The following is a 22282-nucleotide window of genomic DNA, read 5'->3' as shown; positions in this document are numbered from 1 at the left end:
GCGCAAACGATCAACAGGAATCAGACTAGTCTTTTCCATATTCGCAATTATCGCCCATTGAAGTTACGTTGCTGGTCCGTGATCCCTCTCATCAGACTACTCCTCAGCCTTACTGCACTATCCAGCACAGTACAGTACGATACCGAAACGGAAATAGCACGGATGGGATTCAAGATGGTGGAGGGTAGCAGGGGTGAGCGTCATCAAGCAATCGTACTACAGTACTTTATGGACATCCATGCTTTGAGTTACAGAAAACAACTTCAGCATCATACCTAGGAGACGAAAGCTTACACAAAACTTGACTTTCAATATGCCAAGGAGAGAAATGATCCAGTCACTATGTGCGAACTCATAGCGTCTCTCAGACTACATCTTGGTCATCCCAAACATGTACCGTACCGTACTGTACCAGGAACCGGGCTAGGAGACACAGTTGGGCCTTACGCAGGCTTGGCAGTCCCTGGTGTTTGCCTGCATGTCTCAGAAGGCCAGTCGCAAGTCTAAGATTCTTAGTGGGACGGGGTCGACCGACGACGTTCTCTCCGAATCTTTCTCAGCTTCGTTGATCGAATGAGGTATGGACCAGGACCTTCCGACCTACCGTGCAGCCAGCACAGTGCCACCTATGCATGGGTCAATCCGAAGGCTTGCTTGCAGCTAAGTTAGATCCCTGGGTCTAGTAGGCGTTGTGAACAACAGTGCTGTAGCTGCTCTACGATTTCGATGTCAATGTTCCTGCGCGAGCGCGAGTTTGGTCTACGCCAGATTGAATGCCGATAAGCCTGTTCAGTACTGGACGGCGCTTATCAAGGAGTCCAAACATGGCTGGCACTTATGTCTCTTGCCCGTACATAAGAGAGGAACAGAAACAAGTGAGAGGTCGACACCAGAGAGTTACAGTACAGGGGCGCAACGATCTAGACAACCATTGAGATCAGAGCGAGCGTCATCGGACTCAAGACCCCTGAGAAACCACATCTTCTAACCACTCAAATGCTATGTACGAGGATGCCAAGAATAAAATTCCAGTAAGCGAGGTAACAGGGAAGTCAAAGGTATGTTCGGAAGATCCAAGAATTCGGATAACGTACATTCGATGTATCTAGCAGATCTAACCTATTTCCCTCTAGACGAAGCTATTCTCGTTATAGTCTAGCAAGCCGGACAGTTTGTGCTTACTATAATGGTATAAGTGACTTGAAGCTAGTTTCGGTACTATACGAATGATCTACGGTTACGGATAGCCTATCTACACTTGACTTCCATGCTACTATACAGTAGCTCGCGGTCACTCGCGTCGCGAAGGAAAGTGAAGGGAAGCTTCTATAGTGGTCTCTTGGCGAAGTCCACACGAAACAGCAAGTGAGCACCTGCCAAAACGTCTACACACTTAACTTTATTCCAGTACTTCGCAAGGGCTAAACTTTGGTTGGTTTGCGTTTGCGTTTGCGTTTCATCCATCGTGCCAGACTGCAAGGGGTTCTTTGGATTCGCTTGTGATGGATATGCATATCGCGTGTGATCAGCCCACCCAAGGACCTTCATTTGTGCCAATCTCAGATGTGACTACATAGCAGAAGTTGTCAATTATTGAGATTGAGCAATGATACGAAAATCCTGTAAACTATGTATACAAAAGTCGCTGCGATTAAATGTCTTAATTGAAGTGTCTAGCTTGAATTGGTGGACAAGCCGGCATCCTTGCTGCACATTTCCAGCCGGTATACCGGATACCACAAATACCTGCTCGGCAAGCGCAAATTCGCGTCCTCAGTCTTCCTGGTATGAGATCTTCCGCATCTCGCCCAAGCGATGACGAGCCGAAGCCAAGGCGTTCTCCAATTGGAGGATCTCGACCTATTGTGTTGGTGGCTTGTCAGTCACTGATCTTACACGAGAATCTAATCGGAACTTTGCCGGATATAGTAACCGTTATGCCCGCACAGAACCGGGAATGGCCTGTGAAGGGGGGGGACAGGGGAATCGGAGATATGAGTGGGGCGTGGGATGAGACATGGGAGCAAAAGGGTTGGCAAACAAATGACAGGAAACAGTTTCTGAACTTACTTGCTGTTCCATCTCCCGCACCTTGAACTCGTGCGCGCCAAGCTTGGAGTAGTCTACCTGGTCTTCTTCTTGGCTGCGCTCCTTGATCAAACTCTGGACCTGGCGCACCAACGCTCGACAAGCTGCACCCACAGCCTTGCTGGCCTGTTCGAGCTTTTCTTGGCTCTTGGACATGAACCCTGCCTTGACTCTGCTTGCAGCCACAAGCTGGGCTGTGGAGGCAGCCACATCGTTCGAGGCCACGATAAGCTGTTCTGGGCTGTTACGCCCAGAGATGACGCCGTCTGCTGTCTCAATCAGAGTGTTGGTCGACGACGCCACAGCCTTGGCAGCAGAAATGAGACCTTCCGTCCATCGGTTGTTCTTCTTGTAAAATGCTGTCCTGGATGTCGATCCACGTCCGGCCTGCACGATCTCCTGCTGTGTCACAGTGGCCGCCTGGATGAGTTGCGTAATGGCGTTGGTGATCGCCGTGGCCGCATCCAGGATCGAATCGTTTACCTTGAGCTCATAGGTTGAATAGCCGTCACGAGGCTTGTTCCTGAGCTTGGCCAGTCGTGCAGCAGCTGCCGCGATGGCATCCGCAGCTTTGCTAAGTTCTGAATCGACGAGATCGCCCAAGTCTCCCTTCTTATTAGCGAGCTGACCGAAGCCTGGGGCGAACGTCTCAACCAATTTGTTGAGCTTTTGCAGGTTCATTTGGACATCATTGTTGCTGTTGATGACTACATCAGTCTTCTGCAGGGGGTCCATGCCTTCCAGTCTGAAGCTCTGGAGACCTCGGAGGAATTGGACCGCCGAAATAGCAGGCTGTCGGGTCCCGTTCATTAGGGCATCAGTCTTCTTATCATCTGTAGCCAGACGAGTGAGACCCTTTGTGTTGCTGCAAACATCGGCAATGGCACCAGAGAACACGTTGATAGCCTTGATGAGATCTGCGTGCGTCGCATTAGGACCGTCCGCGATGAAATTGTTGAAAGACGTAGCAAACTCCATGGCACTGGCTGATGCCTTCTCGATTTGTGACAATACGTATGACGGCGATGCATTCTGGTTACCAGCCTGCATGTTAGAGTCCAGCTCGTATAGAGCATCGTCTACACGCGCAACACCCGCCTGGAGAACTGAGTCGATAATGTCGTTGATCTTGTCGAGATTCGACATGATGAGCGCATCAATCTGTCCATCCAGAGCATTGTCAGTATCGCCCTGATTCATCTTGAGCTCGTTGAGCTCGATGAGTGTCTGGTCCATGCCGGCTTTGTACACCTCGAGCTCCTCCTCCTTGTCTCGGAGAAGCTGTTCGAGATCAGAGCTGCCATCTCGAAGGTTCATTTGAGCGTCTTCCAGCTGGCGCGACTTGTTGCGCAGCGCCTCTTCAAGATCCGCCATCTCGCGGTTGTACTTGGCAAGCATTGTCGACAGTTCATTGCCCTTGCTGCGCTCCAGATTGTCGGCTTTATCTTGAGCGAGTCGGAGCTCGCGCCTGAGCTTTTCAACCTCATCCTTGCTGCTTCCACTCGCACGATCCTTGTCATGAAGGGCACGGTCACGCTCACGGATCATGTCAGCCAACTCGAGGTTCTTCGTCTTGATCTCACGCTCGAGCTTCTCTCGTCGATCGATGGCCTCCTGTGCGCTTGCTGCCTTGAGCTGAACTGCCTTGAATTTCTGCAAAAGGTCGAGATGCTCGTGCCGTAGCTGGGAGTAGAGCTTCGCCAACGCCTCATATTTCGTCCTCCATGTGTTAACCTGCTCCTGGAGAGCTCTGATTTGGTCATCCTTGCTGTGCATCTGCTGGCCAAGGCTGTTTTGGATATGCGACAGCTCACCCTCCAGAGCCTTGACTCGCTGGTCGTATTGCTGAAGCATCAGCTGGTCACGCTCATACTGGGCACGTGCATTGAGGTTCTCGCGCTCCAGTTCTGCAAGACGCCCTTGGGTCTGCCATTGAGCCTGTTGCGCCATAAGTGCCTCCTGTTCACGCTGCTGCTGTTCCATGAGCTGCTGTTGCTGTTGCTCGAATTCGCGCTGTGCTTGCAGCTGCGCCTGCTGTTGCGCCATGAGAGCTTGTTGTTGCTGCTGCTCAAGGATGCGCTGTTGCTCTTCGTACTCTCGGTTTTGACGATCCAACTCACTCTTCCAAAACTCATTCATCTCGTCAGGGGCTTCATTCTTGGGCTCCGGCAAGGGAGACGGCTTTCGCTCAATTTCCTGTTTCGGACGCGCAGGAAGGGCAGGAGCGTCATCGTCTTCGGCCAGCAGGTTGGGGGGGTCTTGTGGAAGCTTGGGGATGGTGATAAGGCTAGTGAGATATCGAAGGTTTGAACACTCATAATAGAACTTGACCAAACGATAATGCTGTGCATTGTAACGTTCACGGAGTGGTTCAAGAGCTTCGTCGTCGCCGGTTGCTGCTTATGTGTTAACCCTAAAGATCCTAAAAGGGGGTGGTGAGTGAATCACTGACTTGAGTGCATTGCGCGGAGCATGCTAGTAATGAACTTGTAAATTCCGTAACTCTCCTGCACCAGGGGCACCAGAGCCGCAATGCGACACTCGTTGTTTCCAACATTGCGGAAGTGTGAGAAAATCAGCTTCTGGAACTGCTCGATCTTATCTTGCAGCACCATTAGGTCACTGATGGTCTCGTAACCTTCATTAGGGTCGTTGATAGCCTTGAGGCTCAGGTACTCCTCGTATTCAAAAGTTCCGTTGAACTCGGGGTGTTGGTGGTGAAAGGAAAGCTTCGCAAGGAGGTAGTAAACGTATTCGCGGATCAGAGGCGCGTAGCCGCGCATGCCTTCGCCTCCTCCGCCCATGCCGCGGTTCAAGCTATCGATCCAGGCGCGATTAGCCATCGCTTCCTTCAGAGCGCTAGGGTGGCCTTCTTGGAGCACTTTATGAATCGTGATAAGTGCCTTGAATGTCTGAACTTCGTCGGCAAGGATCGGTTGACTATTAGATTCTGGATCAGCATAAGTTGACACAATAGAAGGCGTGTATGACATACACCTTGATGCCAGACCAGAAGGCGGCAGAGGACCTGTGGTCCCATGTATAGACGATACATGCGCGAACATGTTTACGCTTCGGGGAGATCTCTTCGGCATTCGTAGCTTTCTTGATGTTGATGGCGAGCTCTTGATCAGTCCTGCGCAAGATGATGGAGTCAGCTTGTTGTTCCTGAAGCGCCGCGATGTGTCACTGACTTGGTATGCTCAGTACCACGCACAGCAGCAGACATATTTGCAATTGGTAGCGGATAAGCCCCGCGATGCTAGATTCCGGTATGTGGTAAAGGTATCTGCGCAGGTTGAGTTCGTCGCGAGCTTCGAAGGTGTCGTAGTAACCCCTGGAAATCACGAGACAATTTCCCCGTCGAGCCCGACACCGCGCAAGCCAAACGAATTAGGCAGAAGGTAAACGGTTAGCGACAGGTAAAGATATGGTAGGATTCAGGCGTCAACTATTCAGAGACACCCACTGTAGGGCAAGAATTCGAGGTCGTCGTCAGCCTTTACAAGTTCGGGCGACTGTTGGGCGTGGCTCGTCTTGGCTACTATTCGATGCCGTAGCTTTCGTGGCTGGGCCGAAGCCATGGAAGAGGCCCGGCGAGCGTCATACGGGGTACGTATTCTTGTTTTGTGGGGCGCAGTAAATTGAAGATGGGATTCCTTGAAGAACCACATTCAATCAGATGTCTGCAAGATGAACTAGACCTTACACAACACATGACTGCTCATTCTAGAGAGCATTCAAAAATACATTCATCAATAGAGGTTCCGAATATTCTCCTTCCACGGATTTCGAATGGGTGTGTATATTTGTATGACTTGTATTGAATGGATATCGAACAGGGGTGGTATTTAAGCAACAGTAATGGACAAGAATAAGACTCAATGTCAAACACAGAACAAGAGCTTTATGGACAATAAATGTCAGTAAACCTACGCGCATTGTGCCAAACACAGTTGATGGCACTAAGAAATGAGAGTCTGGAGACAATATTGGTGGTTTGCCAAATGCTACATGGTTCACAACTAGAGCGCTCCAAGTTGGCACTCAATATGACTGAGAGCTTTGGGGTTTAAACTGGGCCGACTGCACAACATCAATATTGCATGTTAGAAAAGACTGAATAGTCATGTATCAGTTGTTTACCTGCGGTGATCAGAGACAGTTGTTCTTGACAATTCGTCGTGTGCAGAATCGTAGAGATGGCGAGGCAGAAGTCAGTAAATTACCTTCGTACTTAGGTCTAGACTACAGGGTAGGCATAATTAGCATTTGGCTTTATTATAAATTCCTGTAAATCTGAACGAATAATGTAAATCAACCCTTTGATACCTAATAAAAGAAGACAGATAGCGGTCAATTACCATATCCCAGACTCAATCATTCTTTATATTCGTAGCTCTTCAATACTATATGATTCGCTGTCTGGTTTGGGGTTTGCCACAAAGTGAACCCTGTCCCCAAAGTGCTGTTCTTCAACAGAACATGAATGTAGATAAGCTCCAATTGGAGTGATGGGGTTCTTTCACATGTAATCCTGGGATCCTAATCATCACTGAAGGAGAGCATTTCAGATGGAAATTGGGAGAAGCGGCAGTTCATTTTTACGCCAAGTCAACACCGAGCCCTCTATACGGGCAGGACACAGTTCACCAGAGGTATCTTCAAGTACAGGGAAGAGGCATGCTTCAAACGATGTCATTTTGTTGGTCCTATGCCGTACAGACATCAAAAGGCAAGCCCTTGCCATGCAGATTTCTTTCCCATCCGGACGCAATACCCCAAGTAAAAAGAAGCAAGCACCACCAACCCTCGAAATATCTTTTCTTTTAGATCGTAGTCTCGTAAGCAAGAGGGGTAACGGTCATAGGGGGGTTGTCGGAGAGAGACAGTGTGTGGGCCTCACGAGGTCCAGCGGGCTGACGCTTGACCTGGACGACGGTGCCGTTGGCCTTAGCCTCACGCTTGGCCTCGGCGTTAGCCTTGACTCGCTTGAGGAAGTCCTCACGAGATCGGGACTGCGAGATGTGCTCGATTCGGACGTTGATTCGCTTCTCGATGTATCGGTGCTTGACCTGCTTGTAGATGATGACACCGACAGCAGACTTGGTGACGTTGTAGATGACACCAGTCTTTCCGTGGTAGACCTTGAAGGGCATACTGAAATTCATTGTTAGCCCTCCTGTTGCTTTGCCCACAAGATTTCCAAAAAAGCGTCCAAGTTCCGCAATTTCGCGTATGTTTTGTCGCAGGTTGGCAAAGGGCGTTGCTTACCCCTTCTGGACGGCACCGTTCGCCTTAATGTCGACGATATCTCCAACGCGGTACTGTCGGAGGTAGGTGTTCAGGGCAATCATACCCTTCTTGCGGAAGTCCCGGCTGAAGGCATACTATAATTTCACATCGTCAGTCTCATGCCGACGTCGTCGAAATCCGCAAATCGCTGGTTGAACATACGCGGGTGCCCGCTCTCTTTCCGTAGGAGTGACCCATCTCGAATCGTGTGATCTGCCGGTCGCGGGAGGGTTGGGGTTAGTAGTCGTGGGTTGGCGAAAGAGATGGTGAAGTCCGTCGCTTTGGTGTTCTGGATTTCTCGAGCGTCCTTGTGGGACGGCACCTCAGATTTTCCGATTTTTTTTCGGTAGGGCAAGGGCGACCCACCCGCACCTGCCAATTTTGCCAAATTTAGGGTTCCTTGATCAATCACACGTGATCTGCAACTGCGGCCAAATTTCCTTCGCACATTTTTGTTGGATCTCGTGAGAAAGTTCAACTCCCGCAGAACACCCAAGGAGCAAGTCAAGTAAGTGTTACGACGAGAATATCACCAAGTCCTTCAATTAACAAAGACTTCAGGATGCCTCCCCGCGCCCACTCCAAGACCTCCCGTGTCCCCCGCCGACCCTTCGAGTCTGCCCGACTGTCAGTATCACCGGCCACTGAACATGAGCTTGACTCTGTTTAAGTCGATTGTGAACCAAGACTGACCGATAATAATAGTGACTCCGAGCTTAAGCTCGTCGGCGAGTATGGCCTGCGCAATAAGCGTGAGGTCTGGCGAGTCGGTCTGACTCTGTCCAAGATCCGTCGTGCTGCCCGGTATGAAGACCTTTACACTTTTCAGTTTATGCTGGTTCAAATTTCTAACACCTCGCGCAGTCAGCTCCTCACCCTCGACGAGAAGGACCCCAAGCGTCTCTTCGAAGGCAATGCCCTCATTCGACGTCTCGTCCGTGTCGGTGTCCTCGACGAGTCCCGCATGAAGCTGGATTACGTCCTGGCCCTCAAGATCGAGGATTTCCTTGAGCGTCGTCTCCAGACCTGTGTCTGGAAGCTCGGTCTCGCCAAGTCTATCCACCACGCCCGTGTCCTGATCCGCCAGCGCCACATCCGAGTCGGAAAGCAGATCGTCAACGTTCCTTCTTTCATCGTCCGTCTCGACTCCCAGAAGCACATTGACTTCGCTCTTACCTCGCCCTTCGGTGGTGGCCGTCCCGGCCGTGTCCGCAGAAAGAAGGCTAAGGCCGCTGAGGGCGGTGAGGGTGGCGAGGACGAGGAGGACGAGGAGTAAATGCAATCAAAAATGCAAAAACGGTTCTCCCTGTCTAGGGCACTTGGTGATGGGATACCACTCATGGGAAGGGGATTCTCTTCATAGCTTGCGGCGTTGGCCAGAGGAAAAAAATGGAATGATTTCACCGGATAACGACAAACAAAAATTTCCCGGTGTCTCCTCAACTGTGTACATGAATCTCATGAAACATGAATCCAATCACGACCTCATCAACCCATCATGCTTGATCACTGTGAATCTTTGAAAAACGCCCTGCGCTTTGCTGTAATGCGTTTGTGACATATCAATCGTAAATAGTTTTAATGAACGCCTCGCTATGATATAAGTTCATCCCTGCCCAACATCTTCGCCATGGGATCATCCGTCGCTCGTCTCTTCTTCCTAAACTCTTCCATCTCTTCCTCCGTGACCCCGTTCATCATTTCTTCTCTGGTACGCTTATGTGGTTGCTCTTCTTTGTTCTTCTCCTCATCCTCTTTCGTGGTATGCTCGGGGTCTTCTTCCTTATCCTCAATCAGATTGGCGCCAGTGCGTTGACGCTCAGCTGCCTCCCACGCCGTCTTGCCATCATCTCCAGTGCAGTAGCTGTTCTTGATGAATGAGTGACAACAAGCGTAACCCCATTTGAAGTTGGACCACCAGCTGCCCCATACGGAAGTATGGTTGTTGATGAGAACATCCTCGGCATACTTGGACTTGGCCTCCTTCTTGGGCGCACCCTTGATTAAGCCAGCCTCATCGTACTCGACGAATGTTTCGGACTCAGTCACAGTCATGTTGCGCAAAGCAGCTGGCATTGCCTTTTGGTCTCCCCCATACTTGTCCAAAAGCAGCTTCTCTCGTTCCGCACGCTTTGCCTCGGCCTCTTCTCTCTCCTTCTTGCGATAAAACTCACCTGCCGTTGGATTGGCTTGTAAGTGTTGGCTCGTATCTCCTGACTTTTCTTGAGCCTCCCATGCATAACGTTGAGCATTCTCAAAAGCACCAGCATCACCAGACGATCGCATGAATCCCTCTTCCGCAAAGACATCGGCCGCCTTATCTGCGGTTGCACCAGCATCCACCAACGATCGTGTCTTAGGGTCATATTTCGCAGATTCCAGATCGAGGTTCAAAAGATATTTGGCTGTATCTTCTCGAATTCGCAACTGTCGAGTTGCTGTGCTCTGGTGCTTGCTCATGTCATTCTCCTCGGCGTACTTGTCGCCCTCGTCCGCCTCTTCATCGCCATTTTCTCCTTTCGTGGCTTGTTTGCGCAGCTCCTCCATTTGGTTGAACTCGTCCACTACATTGCGATATTCCTTCGCGTCGTAGCCATTCCAACGATCGCGCTTAGCGTCCCATCCCATTTTGACATCCTGGATCACTTCGTCGGCCTGAATGTCCCTTCCTGTCCACTTAGCGCCTTTTGCGCGCGGCCGACTTAGGCAATCTTTCTTCTTGTGCGTCATGGCGCCGCAGTTCTCACAAGCGCCCTTCCGATACTTGGTAGCCGCTGGACCGGCCTTCCTGCCGCGATCGTACCATTGTGATTTCTCATCCTTCTCTTCGCGGCGCTGATGCTTGAGATAGTCGGTATCGTCGCCTTCTTCGCCGGCATAGAAAGGTCGTTTACTGATAAAGGATGGGATGTAAATGTTCTCTTCCTTTGACGCAGCACCTGCACCAGCGCCTGCAGGAGGCGGTTTTGGAGGGGGAGCAGGCATATTGGGGGATTGTCGAAGCTCTTTCGGTTTTGGTAGTGGATCTAAAAAGGAGAACGCGGCCGAACATAAGATTGTAGGAGAAAAGCAGGTGACGATGCTCAAGCTTGCAGATCAACTCTAGGAGTAGAAAGTTGTTTAGATAAGCTTTATCAGCACGTGACCACGCGCGTCTGTCGATGGCTGGCAGGGATGGCAATAGCAGATCGCGTCTCGTGCTGGTACCTATAGATCTTGACAGTGAAGTACACTTATTAGGACCAAGTTTTCTACCGATGTTTGTTTATTCTGCTCCTTGACTTACTTTTGAGCCCCCGATGGATTCGAGCTTTGCAGAACATGGACTTGTTCCGGGTCAGGTTGAATTGTATCGACCATTATCAAGCGACGCCCACACAATACGACCCTCAACTTCGTAATGATATACGTCCTTCTCAGATTTCCAAGGGTCCCAAAGTCCCTATAGTACGCGTCTTTGGAGCCACTGAGACAGGTCAAAAAGTATGCGCTCATATTCACGGTGCATTCCCATATTTGTATGTGGAATACGAAGGGGGCTTGTCTCGCGATGAAGGTTCGTTAACTACCATCTCACATTCTGTAGGTAGTTGCTGATATGTATAGTCGGCGCCTACATTTATCGTTTCCATCTGTCTATTGACCACGCATTGGCTGTCAGCTACCGCAGAGACCAGAAGAACGACAATGCAAGGTTTGTAGCAAGGATTACTCTCGTTAAGGGTATCCCCTTCTATGGCTTTCATGTTGGGTATAAGTTCTTCTTAAAAATCTACATGTTCAACCCTATTGTTATGACTCGACTGGCCGATCTCCTTCAGCAAGGCGTTATTATGAAACAAAAATTCCAGCCATACGAAGCACATCTGCAATTCCTTCTTCAGTTCATGACGGATTTCAACCTCTATGGCTGCGATTATCTGGAATCAGCCAGTACCGGATTCCGATCACCGGTCCCCGAATACGATCAAAGACCGGATTCCTCTCACCTCTGGCACAGCCAGTCTATCCCTCAGGAGTGTATTACCGACGAAACTGCACTCCCTCGCAGCAGTCATTGCTCAATTGAAGTTGATATATGCGTCCAGGATATAGTCAACAGGCACAAAGTCAAGGGAAGGCCACTTCACCATGATTTTACCGAGCGGACCAACCCTCTTCCCTCAGACATAAAGCTGGTTTACAGCATGGCTGGGCTATGGAAAGATGAGACAAAAAGGCGAAAAAGAAAGATGCCAAACCCTACTGAAGGCAGTAGTCCATTTCCTCCAGAGGTCCTTGTATCAATGTCAGCCAATCCACGCGACTCACATCCCCAGGGCTGGATACACGAAGAGGAGTACAAAACCGAGATTCAGAACCTCATCGCGTCGGAGAGGGTTGCCATCGATACGGAGGAGCTTACTTTCGAGGCCTTTGCAAAGCCTCATCCCTATGAAGAGCATGTCAAGACCACGCTGGAGTCGGTCGAGGACCTTTTCCCGTCGAATCTCGCGGCAGCTTTGGGATTGCCCTTGGGTGTCCAGCCTGGCCAGGATCTGAAAAGCAGCATCATAGTCGACGAGGGCAAAATGCGCGAAGTGCAAGAGGCCCATGACGAAGTCTTCCCAGAAGATTCAGATGAAGAGGCCATCACGGCATTGGTGGCAATGGGGAAAGCTGCTGATAAGGAGTCTCGCGGTTCTACCAACCAATTTTCAGAAGATCTGGAACAGGCGGCAGCAATCGATATCGGCTTCGAGAAATCAAGCCAGAAGCCATTTTGGTCTTCAATCCTAGGTGTTTGTCAGAGTGGTCTGGCCTCTGGCAATTTGCCTGCCATTCCCTTGAATCAAGCTTTGTTTTACCGCGTGGAGGATGAAGGTCTGGTTGGCCGTGCGGTTGACGCTCCGAAATATACTTCCTCTACTTCAACACAGCTTAAGCGGCCAATGACTGATGTTGCGTCATCCCAACTGTCTAACAAAAAGCTCAAGCCTCACGAGCAGCCAACGATCGACGAAAATGAGGATGAGGACGAGGACGAAATGGACCTGGTCCCCATTCCTTCCACACACCTAAACAAGCGGCCTACACCCTCTTTTAGGGGATCATCTATTCTCAAGGGCCACCCCTCCCATAAAAAAAGTATGGGATCTGTCTTGAAAGGTACCACCGGGAATAACCATAAACTGAATTTCCCTACTGTTAAAGATCAGAATGATCCAAGCACGAAGCTCCGTCTCAGTCAAATGAGCCAGAAATCCGCTTCGCAACAAACCGATGAAGGTCGGCACACCAAACATGTCTCATTCGATCCCAGCAGCTTTCTACCTGCTGAAGCGGGACCTTCCCAGGTGGTTCTGATACCATCTTTGACATCATCTGGAGTATATGAAGAAGAAAGCAAAAGTAACCTCTCTAAAATCCAGCGAGCTATGGGCAGATTTTCGCGTCCGCAAGTACATTTGCTTTCTTCTCTACCGCCAATCGCAGCTTCTGTGGTATCGTCATTGAAGGAACATGTGCTCCCTGACGTCCTCTACCAAGACGCATATTATAGCAAAGAAAAGGATGTCCCTGGTCGAGCACGTGAGTACGCCGGGAAAGAGTTTCGCCTGGAAGGCAATACTGTACCATTTCTTCCCGAATTCGATCCAACGGCTACATCGCCAGCCAACTACGGACTAAAGTACGAATCTCTCGATAAGGCTACCATTGAACTCCAGTATGAACGACAGGGAAAGGAATGTTCATGGAGGAGCTGGGAATTTGCAAGCCCCCCACCCACTTACAACGAAGTTGAGATCTGGCGGCTTGAACAAGAGCGCAAAGCCAATACCCAGGATGTGTCCAAAATACCTTCAACTCCTAGACACTGCCGCTCTCAAATCGAAGGACCAACGCCAAAGAACAAACACGGCTTCAAGTACACACCAGGCAAAAAAGCGACAAGCGTGCAGCACGAGGTCCAATACATGAGTACAATGAGCCTGGAGGTTCATGTAAATACTAGGGGAAATTTCGTTCCAAATCCTGAAGAAGATGAAATCCAGTGTGTTTTCTGGGCAATCAAGTCTGACGGAGCTTCCGCTGGCAGTCAGGACTCAATGGGAACGATTCAAACGGGGATTTTACTACTGTCCAACAATCTCGAATTTACGCAGCGTGTTCAGCGCCAAGCATTTGCCGATGTCATTGAGGAAACTTCTGAGCTAGATCTCATGGTTCGTATGGTAGAAATAGTGAGGACTTATGATCCTGACATCCTGACTGGCTACGAAGTCCATGGCAGCTCATGGGGTTATCTGATCGAAAGAGCCCGGCTGAAATACGACTATAACCTTTGTGATGAGTTTTCTCGCATGAAAGCCGAATCCCATGGCAGATTCGGTAAAGAAAACGACCGATGGGGATTTAACACCACCTCTACAATTCGAGTCACTGGTCGTCATATGGTTAATATCTGGCGGGCAATGCGAGGGGAGCTTAATCTTCTTCAATACACAATGGAAAACGTTGTCTGGCACCTGCTGCATCAGCGTATACCCCATTACGCTTGGAAGTCATTAACAAGTTGGTACAAGAGTGGCAAGCATCGAGAGCTCAGCAGGATGCTGAGATACTACCAGAATCGCACAAAACTCGACATTGAGATATTAGATGCCAACGAATTAATTGCCAGAACAAGTGAGCAAGCAAGGCTTCTCGGTGTAGATTTCTTCTCGGTTTTCTCGCGGGGATCACAGTTCAAGGTTGAGTCGATTATGTTTAGAATCGCCAAACCAGAAAACTTTCTTCTGGTATCGCCCAGTCGCAAGCAAGTGGGCGGTCAAAACGCTCTTGAGTGTTTACCACTTGTCATGGAACCGCAAAGTGCCTTCTATAACAGCCCCCTTCTAGTCCTTGACTTTCAAAGTCTATACCCAAGTGTCATGATCGCTTACAATTATTGTTATTCAACTTTCTTGGGTCGAGTCACCAACTGGAGGGGCATGAACAAGATGGGTTTCACCGAGTATAAGCGTCAACAAGGTCTTCTTGCACTTTTGAAGGACTACATCAACATTGCACCGAACGGTATGATGTATGCAAAGACAGAAATCAGAAAGTCATTGCTTGCCAAGATGCTGACTGAAATCCTCGAAACTCGCGTTATGGTCAAGAGTGGTATGAAACAAGACAAAGACGACAAAACTCTTCAACAACTTCTCAACAACCGACAACTCGCTCTCAAGTTGCTCGCGAATGTCACATATGGTTATACTTCGGCCTCGTTTTCTGGCCGTATGCCTTGCTCGGAGATTGCAGACAGCATCGTGCAAACTGGTAGGGAGACTCTTGAAAGAGCAATTGCTTATATTCACTCGGTCGAGAAATGGGGCGCAGAAGTTGTGTATGGCGATACCGACAGTTTGTTCATTTATTTGAAAGGCCGAACCAAAGACGAGGCATTTGACATCGGCAACGAGATCTCAAAAGCGATCACTGAGATGAACCCACGGCCAATCAAACTTAAGTTTGAGAAAGTCTATCACCCATGCGTACTTCTTGCCAAGAAGCGATACGTCGGCTACAAGTACGAGAGCAAGGATCAGGTGAAGCCTGAGTTTGACGCTAAAGGAATCGAGACTGTCCGCCGTGACGGTACACCTGCTGAGCAGAAGATTGAGGAGAAGGCCCTACGCCTACTTTTCGAGACTGCAGACCTCAGCCAAGTAAAAGAATACTTCCAGGAGCAATGTCAAAAGATTATGCGCAACAACGTGTCTGTTCAGGACTTTTGCTTCGCGAAGGAAGTTCGTCTAGGCACATACTCTGATAAAGGTGCACCACCTGCAGGAGCCCTCATCAGTACCAAGCGTATGCTTCAAGATGCTCGCGCAGAGCCACAGTATGGCGAGAGAGTCCCTTACGTTGTGATTACTGGTGCTCCAGGAGCTCGCCTTATCGATCGATGTGTTGCTCCTGAAGAGCTTCTCAGCAATCCACACTGGCAGCTGGATGCTGAGTATTACATCTCCAAGAATCTCATACCCCCTCTCGAGCGCATCTTCAACCTTGTGGGTGCAAACGTGCGGCAGTGGTATGATGAAATGCCAAAAGTGCAGCGCGTTCATCATGCAACCACACTTGGGAACAAGAAAGCAACTCTCGAATCGTATATGAAGTCGACGCACTGCCTTGTTTGCGGCATCAGGTTCTCCCAGGAAGACAATCCTCTTTGTCTATCTTGTCGCACAAGCATCCCCTCGGCACTGCTCGCGCTTCAAACACGATTGACGACTGAGGAACGTCGCTTACAGGAGGTACTCTCGCTTTGTCAAAGCTGCTCTGGTATTGGACCCGTTGAGGATGTTCAGTGTGACAGTAAGGATTGCCCTGTATTTTGGACACGCATGAGACAAGTCGGCAGAACACGAGGGGTGCGAAACTCAAGCCAGCCCGTGATTCAATCGCTGATACAGGATATTGAGAAGTTATCACTGGATTGGTAAAATCGGACGATGATCGGGACACAATCATGGGTTATTCATGGGTTAGCGGTTGTGTTTTTCATCTGCATTGCAAGGCGAAATGGACAGTATAGACTTGGATAAGGACTTCCCGAGCAGTGGAAGCCATCCTAAAGATATGCATATCAATTTATTTCACCACCATGAAACATTGGCAAGTTCATCATGCCTGGCTCTACTACAATGACATACTTGACTGATGTTTCATAAAACTTCTGAACATCGTGATTAGTATTGCCGTAGGCCATACTTAACTTACTCAATCGCGAATGTCTCTTTGAAGTTAGGAGCATTTTGTGAATATCACCCGTGTGGCATAGATGACGCTATTGGGCTGCCTACGGTATCCTATAGTTCGCCTGTTCAAGCAAACTCATTTACATTCGAATCTCTGGGTGTTCTTCCCGATAACCCGGCCAGCAATTCAGCATGCATTGACAATCTGTCCTCGTAGACGGATTTTGTTACCGAATTCCCCGTATCACGGCCCCACATCTATTTCGTCCGAACCCTGCGGGGCCGGTTGATGTTTGACTCATGGGCATTAAAGATATCAATGTTGACAGTAAGTAAATTGACGTAACTACATATATCGTCACCAAATTCTTGGTTAAACACATGAGCATACAGGTAGGTCTCTCAAGACGCGAGTATAGCACCGTATGTATGAATGATGAATGGTATGTGTTTGAGCCTCTCTGAGATGTAAGAAATCACATGTCTTGTACAGCAACAGCTCCCTAGCTAAGCTCGACACCAGTCCAGTCCAGTCCACAAATAGAACAGGTACAGCTCGAGTCAGACAATCACTGACATGTGAAGCAGACCGAGATCGAGGGTAAAGCTTAACGATCTAGATCAGGAACCAAGTCTTTCGAGCTTGGATGACTTGGGTTGCGCGGCACCACCACATTCCCAAAGGCCACATCCAGCCAGCCACATGGCATGGCTGACTCTGGCGCAATTGGCCGGAGTAAAAGATGAGAAAGTGGACAGGCTTGGCTGGGCTGCAATGCGTTGACAGCAAACCCCTCTGAGATAACGCGCGGTGTGAGGTGTACTGTAAGTGTACCGTACCGTACCGTACCGTCCACCCATCCATTGATGCGTTGTTCGGCTTCAATGTGGAGCAATGGTATGGTTGAATTTGGCTAACGATTATGATGAAACACAAGCCCTATTGCTTCCATTGGAATCAAGCATGGGACATGCTCCCGATTAATAGATGGACAACAAATGTGTTTTGTCATAGCTTTCTCAAACTCACCAAACGATAAATAATATTCTGATGCATGTTTGGGTTTGGTCGAGTGTGCCTGAGCGTTGACCAGAAAGATGGCAAAAACTAGCCCCCAAACCCAATCAGATGGATTCTAGATAACAACCAACTCAAGCTAGAAGCTTAAAGGGGCCGAACCGCGGTGGAGGTCGCCCTTGCAGTGGAAAAAATTGGAGGCGTTCCGTTTGGTCTTTGGTGTGCACACGATGCCAATCATGTCGATCGAGTGGCCAATATCGATGATGATCTGAGGCCAGGATGCGACCTTGACATTGACAAGACAAGTTCACAACCAGGTACGCATATAGGCGGCACAGCGTCAAGGGATGGGATGTGCAGCACAGCACAACACAGGCTGCTGTGTCAAACAGATCCGTTATTGACATTGATGTTGTGTCTGTGTCCAAATTCCCTACTACTCCATCATCTGGGTGCTAACCCTGTACAAAGGGTCTTCTGAACTTTTTTGCATTGAATTAGCCCCATGTTGTCGATTCCCTGCCTGCCCCTGTCTGCACGGCAATTCAGCCAAGAGAAGTGTCCAGCATGAATCTCCGAGGGATGGCCGCAGAGAGCCCGTAGGTGTACATACACAGTACTGTGCGGTAACAAGAAAATGTATCAGAGCCTGAAACAACGGATCCCGATACGTGCTGTACACGTAGCCCACTGTCCTCTTCACCGTGATATCAATCTGACGAATGAATGCTTTAATATCGCAACAAAATCCAGTTGATTTTTCAGAACAGGCCCATCCATGCGCCCGTCCTTTGGTCTCCCGGCGGTCCGGTCTCTACCGCAACGCCCCGTCCCTTGCAAATCCCAGCTAAGTACAGTAAAAAGAAGAAGCAAGCAGGTCGAGTGAGGCATGACAAATGATGCTGGGAGGCTGAGACAATGGAATGCTTGGGATATCGAATCGCACAAGAAGCAAGGGTAGTTTGCCACAAGTGCCTTCACTTCAACATTAAATCATTTATCCCCCATACCGTGGTCTTCGCCATGTGTAAGACCACGACATGATTGCAAGACACGGTCCAGTTGGGCAAACCTCCTCTTCCGGCCATTCCTCCCAGGTGGTGGGAAGAGAAAATCTGGGGAGACCAGGGATCACATTCAGCCGAATTGGAAAAGAAATAACGTATCCGTACAGCACAAGAACAAGTGCAGGGGCCTACCTACCTGTTAAAGGGTCGTACCAAAGCCTTACGGGTCGGGTAGTACAGTACAGTATGGGCTAGGACAAAGAACCTGAGACTCTGACCAAGATGACTGTTCAGTTAATGAGTATAATAAAACCAAGCCAAACGAAATTGACTTTTACGCGATGCAGCCCAAGGTCCATCAAAATTGTAGATATTCTTCATCTTCAGGTGATGGTCAAGTGCAGAGAAATACAGAGAGAGAGGTAAGGCGAACATTCCATGTCAGCCGGTAATAAGTGCTTTCTACGGATAGGCCATCATTGGATGTGGCGGCGCCTGGCAGGCACGCTCTCCCCACCTTCCTTGGTGGTCTCTTCACGGCACGCGCACCTGCCCCCCGGCGTACCTACGGGCAGCAATGAGGAACCCTGGCGGGCAGGTACCGACCCGAACTTGGCTTTGGCGCAGGAACGAATCATCAATGTCACCGTCTTTTCTAAATGTAAGGTCAGGTATCCGTAGGTAGTCTAAGCTAATTTGCTCTTGCCTCGTTTGACTCATTTCCATAACTCGCCGTCTCATCTCTCCACCTTGTATTTTCATTTCACTATCTCCTCTTTCCAATTTCATGCTAATTACTTAACATTGTTCTATCCTCTTGTCTTCCGAGCTTATCATTGCACAGCGCACCCTAACGCAAGGCGTAACCCTCCCACTCCCACTACAACCTTCTTCAAGATAAAGGGTCCTTGTGCCTTGCGCTTGGCGGGTCCTATCTGCGTCATACTACTAAGACCTCGAACTCGCTCAATATCCCTTGGATTTGGTCTCGGATCTGGTCTCACTCGCCCTCGAAAGGTTTCAAGCAAACGAATAAGAGAAAGATTATCTTACCTTGTTCGACGTTCCCAGACTGAAAGATCAACCATCCCGACGACTTTCGCCCAGTAGCGACTACCGATATCAAGTTTTTAAGAAATCGACTAGAACAACTTCAAACGCCCTATGCCTTCCTAACGAAAAATCGATCCCCCACTGCTCCGATTTATTCCACGCTCCACCGCGACCGACCTTCTACGAGCCTTCCATGATTATGGCTACGAGATTTACGCCCGAGGCTTTTCTGCCATCGGGCGCCTACGACTCTGATCCTGTTCTTTCCCTCAATAGTCATCTGCCGTACCGCAATACATCCAGTATTCCGTCTCCGCCCAACTCGTATCCTCGAGCCGGAACTCTTCGTCATCAATATCCACAACACTATCTCAACCCATGTCAACCGCATAACCAAGATTATAGCCAGATTCAACTTCAACGCGGCCGAATTCCTCCCGCGAGTACCCTACCGCTTCAGCACAACGACTTGTCCCCTCTCTCGTTGGATTCCCTACGAGCAGCCCAGTCTGTTCCGCCAGACTACAGGCGGTACCCCCAGCAGGCCGATTCTTTCGACACTTTTGAAGGTCGCCCTGCGACAGTATCTCCTACACACGGAGGCCCGCCTCCTTCATACGGACATCGATTGCCAGCTTCATCTACAGCTCCTCTTCCCAACGTTAGCTCTTCTGGGCTCGTCGGTGCATCCCTGTCAAGATCGGTTTCCGCAGACGCCGTGGCTGCTTCTCAGTCTTCGTTGCATATGATTCAACGCCTTATGCAACAAAATCAGTCAATTCGCGAAGCTTGGGAAGCAGAACGAAACCATCTCGAAGCTAATCGTCGCCGTGTTGAAGAGGTTTACCAGGAAGAGCGGGTAATCATGGACGAGGTCCGGGAAAGCTGGGAGGCTGAGAAAGAAGGCATGTCCCGAGAAATTGAAGAGCTCAAAGAACGAGTTTACAGGCTCGAAGGAGAAAACAATGCTCTGAAAGCTGTTACGGCACAAAGCATTCAGGTTACAGGCGTGGTATCGCCTCTGGCGAGTCAGCGTGGTGGAAGCGGTGAGGGCTCCTTGGACAGTTCCTACTTTCCTGCTCCACCAGGACGACTCGCGTCAAGGGCACAAAATCCAATCATCCCAGCCGGTGTTTCGATGACTGATGCGTCACCTCTACCACCCGGTCTTGATGGCGCCTCTCGCCGCCCTCATTATTTCTCATCAAGCAGTGCTCACGTGTCTCCTACAACACAACCCGAATCGTCACCATTCGTCCCTCTCGATCCCAGGATGCAGACACAGAACCCAGTTGCCAAGGACTTCCTGCCGTCCCCAATAGAGGACGCAGCCACGCCTGTACCCATCATTGATGTGCAAGAAATCGACCCTAAGCTGGAAGGAATCCCGATCAAGGCCACTGCGGTCCAGAAGTCCACATTCGCTGCCGGTGCATCTCCACCCGAGAACCCAGCCTCGCCGGCGTCATCTCCGCCTGGACGTGCTGCTCAAAGTCCGGAGCAGTCTCGGCGCCCGACTAATGTGCGCGGCTCATCCAAGGAATACACTTTGCAGGCCCTCTCTGCTGTTGAGTCTCGTCGGCTAACAATGCACGCTGGTCACACACCAAACCATTCTCTGTCGGTTTTCCCCAAAGTTAATCCGACTGACGCAGCTTCCATTCTTGGAGAAGGCGCCACGCCAACTGTTGAAACAACTATCGATCTCAGTGCAACAGCTGTCGTCACAGAAGACGGAAAAGGGGACACATTATCTTTACCAACCCAAACCGATAGGCGTGACTCTAAAGTATCTTTCGTCTCATTCACCGAAGAGCTGGACCCGAATGCGCCAGATGCCATGATGGAACCAAGTGATGGTGATAAGCCCCTTAAAGGGCCCCTTATGCTCAGGAACATGCCGGCCAAAGACGAGCTTTTCTGGGAAGAAGTGCACAAGAAACTGGAGCCTATCAGTCAAGGGCAGAACGCACTACCAGCTGTCATGCAGTCCCAAGAATTGGACTCCATTGCCGGCCCGTCTGGCTTGAATGTTCTAACACACGGGTTGAAGCAGGGCGGTCCTATTGGGGGAGATGGTTCCGCTGATGCCCAAGCCAACTCCGATGGTAGCGATGGCGAAGGCCATGCTAAGGCCATTGAAGCTGATGTTCCGTTGAAACTGAAGAGCACGTCCAATTTCGGCGCCCCTTTTGGTGCCATGTAGGACAACACCAGAAGTGATGCAGGACGTTCCTCGATAACGTCTTGTCGGCCATCCAATCAGTTATCAGATGCCCCCGGTCGACCACATACAACACCTATAGAGGATGTTACGGCATCTTCGCCAACACCATCAAGTCGGTGTCGCACTCACGATGATGAAGTAATTACGCCAGAACGCACGCTATGATATATCGCGACGCCAATGATGCATACGTCTATCGATTTTTCGAGTTGTCTTTCACATTGATTTTGGTTACCGGCCAGGTCCAGTGGCAAGCGAGCGCATATGCAATTTTGTCGGATAGGGAAAAGGATGCACATACTATAGAACAGGAGTACCGGAAACTGGTTACCAGACCTTTGTGTTTGTAGTTTAGGGATCATGAGTTTCTGCAACATTATGCACGCAGCGGTAAACAACAACGCGTTTACGAGCTTATGACAGGGAGGCAGTCTTGTTTTTTGGAATTGTTTATGCAGGTCAGAGCATTGGAGGAGAACTGTGTTTGAATACCCGATGCACAGAAATCAGTCGGTCTGGGCAATGAATCGATCAAGCGTGAAAGGGAGAAAGAGGAGTTTTTTAGGGCAGAAAGTTGGGTTTGTCGCAGTACCAGGGATGGGTGGGAAGATTCTGTCTGCGGCGATAGGAATTCAAGGAATATTCAGCAGTATATATTGATCCAACATTCCCAAGCATAGCTTGGACAGCAGAAGTGTACCCAGCAGTACCATCCCCGTCACATTAACTGATTCGTTGCTTTCGGTGATGAACACCTTGCTTTGTCTATCCCCATCGGTTAACCTGACCTGAGTGGCCAGCTGTATGGCGTTTCTAGGTACTTTGTCAGTAATGTTTAACCACAAACGGTCCTCTTTGC

The 22282-nt window shown here is 49.7% G+C and overlaps 7 protein-coding genes across 7 annotated transcripts; 3 read left to right on the top strand and 4 right to left on the bottom strand.

Moving 5' to 3' along the window:
- Positions 1-1569: 1569 nt before the first annotated feature.
- B0J16DRAFT_341367 (ANTH domain-containing protein) lies at positions 1570-5736 on the bottom strand. The gene is made up of 5 exons (XM_046127811.1): positions 5283-5736; positions 5084-5224; positions 4541-5028; positions 2071-4484; positions 1570-1860 (listed from the first exon to the last, which is right to left on the bottom strand). The coding sequence occupies exons 1-5, from the start codon at positions 5315-5317 to the stop codon at positions 1774-1776; spliced, it is 3165 nt and encodes a 1054-aa protein (XP_045982963.1). The 5' UTR covers positions 5318-5736; the 3' UTR covers positions 1570-1773.
- Positions 5737-6086, bottom strand: B0J16DRAFT_341366 (uncharacterized protein). Its single transcript, XM_046127810.1, has one exon. The coding sequence runs from the start codon at positions 6028-6030 to the stop codon at positions 5818-5820; it is 213 nt and encodes a 70-aa protein (XP_045982962.1). The 5' UTR covers positions 6031-6086; the 3' UTR covers positions 5737-5817.
- A 356-nt stretch (positions 6087-6442) lies between these two features.
- B0J16DRAFT_341363 (ribosomal protein L21e-domain-containing protein) lies at positions 6443-7704 on the bottom strand. The gene is made up of 3 exons (XM_046127809.1): positions 7546-7704; positions 7363-7478; positions 6443-7248 (listed from the first exon to the last, which is right to left on the bottom strand). The coding sequence occupies exons 1-3, from the start codon at positions 7579-7581 to the stop codon at positions 6918-6920; spliced, it is 483 nt and encodes a 160-aa protein (XP_045982961.1). The 5' UTR covers positions 7582-7704; the 3' UTR covers positions 6443-6917.
- B0J16DRAFT_128963 (40S ribosomal protein S9) lies at positions 7582-8818 on the top strand. The gene is made up of 4 exons (XM_046121731.1): positions 7582-7895; positions 7945-8010; positions 8089-8187; positions 8248-8818. The coding sequence occupies exons 2-4, from the start codon at positions 7946-7948 to the stop codon at positions 8657-8659; spliced, it is 576 nt and encodes a 191-aa protein (XP_045982960.1). The 5' UTR covers positions 7582-7895; position 7945; the 3' UTR covers positions 8660-8818.
- B0J16DRAFT_128970 (Pre-mRNA splicing Prp18-interacting factor-domain-containing protein) lies at positions 8818-10464 on the bottom strand. Its single transcript, XM_046121732.1, has one exon. It carries the CDS (start codon positions 10366-10368, stop codon positions 8977-8979), a length of 1392 nt encoding a protein of 463 aa, XP_045982959.1. The 5' UTR covers positions 10369-10464; the 3' UTR covers positions 8818-8976.
- Positions 10465-10605: 141 nt separating this feature from the next.
- B0J16DRAFT_304719 (uncharacterized protein) lies at positions 10606-16034 on the top strand. Its single transcript, XM_046124732.1, has 2 exons — positions 10606-10939; positions 10990-16034. Exons 1-2 carry the CDS (start codon positions 10705-10707, stop codon positions 15858-15860), a joined length of 5106 nt encoding a protein of 1701 aa, XP_045982958.1. The 5' UTR covers positions 10606-10704; the 3' UTR covers positions 15861-16034.
- Positions 16035-19160: 3126 nt separating this feature from the next.
- Positions 19161-21475, top strand: B0J16DRAFT_128866 (uncharacterized protein). The gene has a single exon (XM_046121730.1). The coding sequence runs from the start codon at positions 19390-19392 to the stop codon at positions 21400-21402; it is 2013 nt and encodes a 670-aa protein (XP_045982957.1). The 5' UTR covers positions 19161-19389; the 3' UTR covers positions 21403-21475.
- Positions 21476-22282: the final 807 nt, after the last annotated feature.

This window comes from Fusarium flagelliforme, assembly GCF_020744385.1.
Source record: "Fusarium flagelliforme strain FIESC 12 MPI-CAGE-AA-0113 chromosome Unknown B0J16scaffold_4, whole genome shotgun sequence".
NCBI lineage: Eukaryota > Fungi > Ascomycota > Sordariomycetes > Hypocreales > Nectriaceae > Fusarium > Fusarium flagelliforme.
Note: the sequence above shows the minus strand (reverse complement) of the source record. Positions and strands in the feature narration are given on the sequence as shown.

Excerpts from the sequence above, each read along its gene's own strand:
- B0J16DRAFT_341367 (XM_046127811.1), bottom strand. The coding sequence starts at position 5,317 with ATGTCTGCTGCTGTGCGTGGTACTGAGCATACCAA. Across the intron at positions 5,225-5,282 it reads CGTGGTACTGAGCATACCAA|GACTGATCAAGAGCTCGCCA; the intron begins GTCAGTGACACA and ends CATCTTGCGCAG. Across the intron at positions 4,485-4,540 it reads GCTCCGCGCAATGCACTCAA|CAACCGGCGACGACGAAGCT; the intron begins GTCAGTGATTCA and ends ACACATAAGCAG.
- B0J16DRAFT_128970 (XM_046121732.1), bottom strand. The coding sequence starts at position 10,368 with ATGCCTGCTCCCCCTCCAAAACCGCCTCCTGCAGGCGCTGGTGCAGGT.
- B0J16DRAFT_128963 (XM_046121731.1), top strand. The coding sequence starts at position 7,946 with ATGCCTCCCCGCGCCCACTCCAAGACCTCCCGTGTCCCCCGCCGACCC. Across the intron at positions 8,011-8,088 it reads CCCTTCGAGTCTGCCCGACT|TGACTCCGAGCTTAAGCTCG; the intron begins GTCAGTATCACC and ends CGATAATAATAG. Across the intron at positions 8,188-8,247 it reads AAGATCCGTCGTGCTGCCCG|TCAGCTCCTCACCCTCGACG; the intron begins GTATGAAGACCT and ends CACCTCGCGCAG.
- B0J16DRAFT_341366 (XM_046127810.1), bottom strand. The coding sequence starts at position 6,030 with ATGCGCGTAGGTTTACTGACATTTATTGTCCATAAAGCTCTTGTTCTG.
- B0J16DRAFT_341363 (XM_046127809.1), bottom strand. The coding sequence starts at position 7,581 with ATGGGTCACTCCTACGGAAAGAGAGCGGGCACCCGC. Across the intron at positions 7,479-7,545 it reads GAAAGAGAGCGGGCACCCGC|TATGCCTTCAGCCGGGACTT; the intron begins GTATGTTCAACC and ends GTGAAATTATAG. Across the intron at positions 7,249-7,362 it reads AACGGTGCCGTCCAGAAGGG|TATGCCCTTCAAGGTCTACC; the intron begins GTAAGCAACGCC and ends AATGAATTTCAG.
- B0J16DRAFT_304719 (XM_046124732.1), top strand. The coding sequence starts at position 10,705 with ATGGACTTGTTCCGGGTCAGGTTGAATTGTATCGACCATTATCAAGCG. Across the intron at positions 10,940-10,989 it reads GGGCTTGTCTCGCGATGAAG|TCGGCGCCTACATTTATCGT; the intron begins GTTCGTTAACTA and ends TGATATGTATAG.
- B0J16DRAFT_128866 (XM_046121730.1), top strand. The coding sequence starts at position 19,390 with ATGATTATGGCTACGAGATTTACGCCCGAGGCTTTTCTGCCATCGGGC.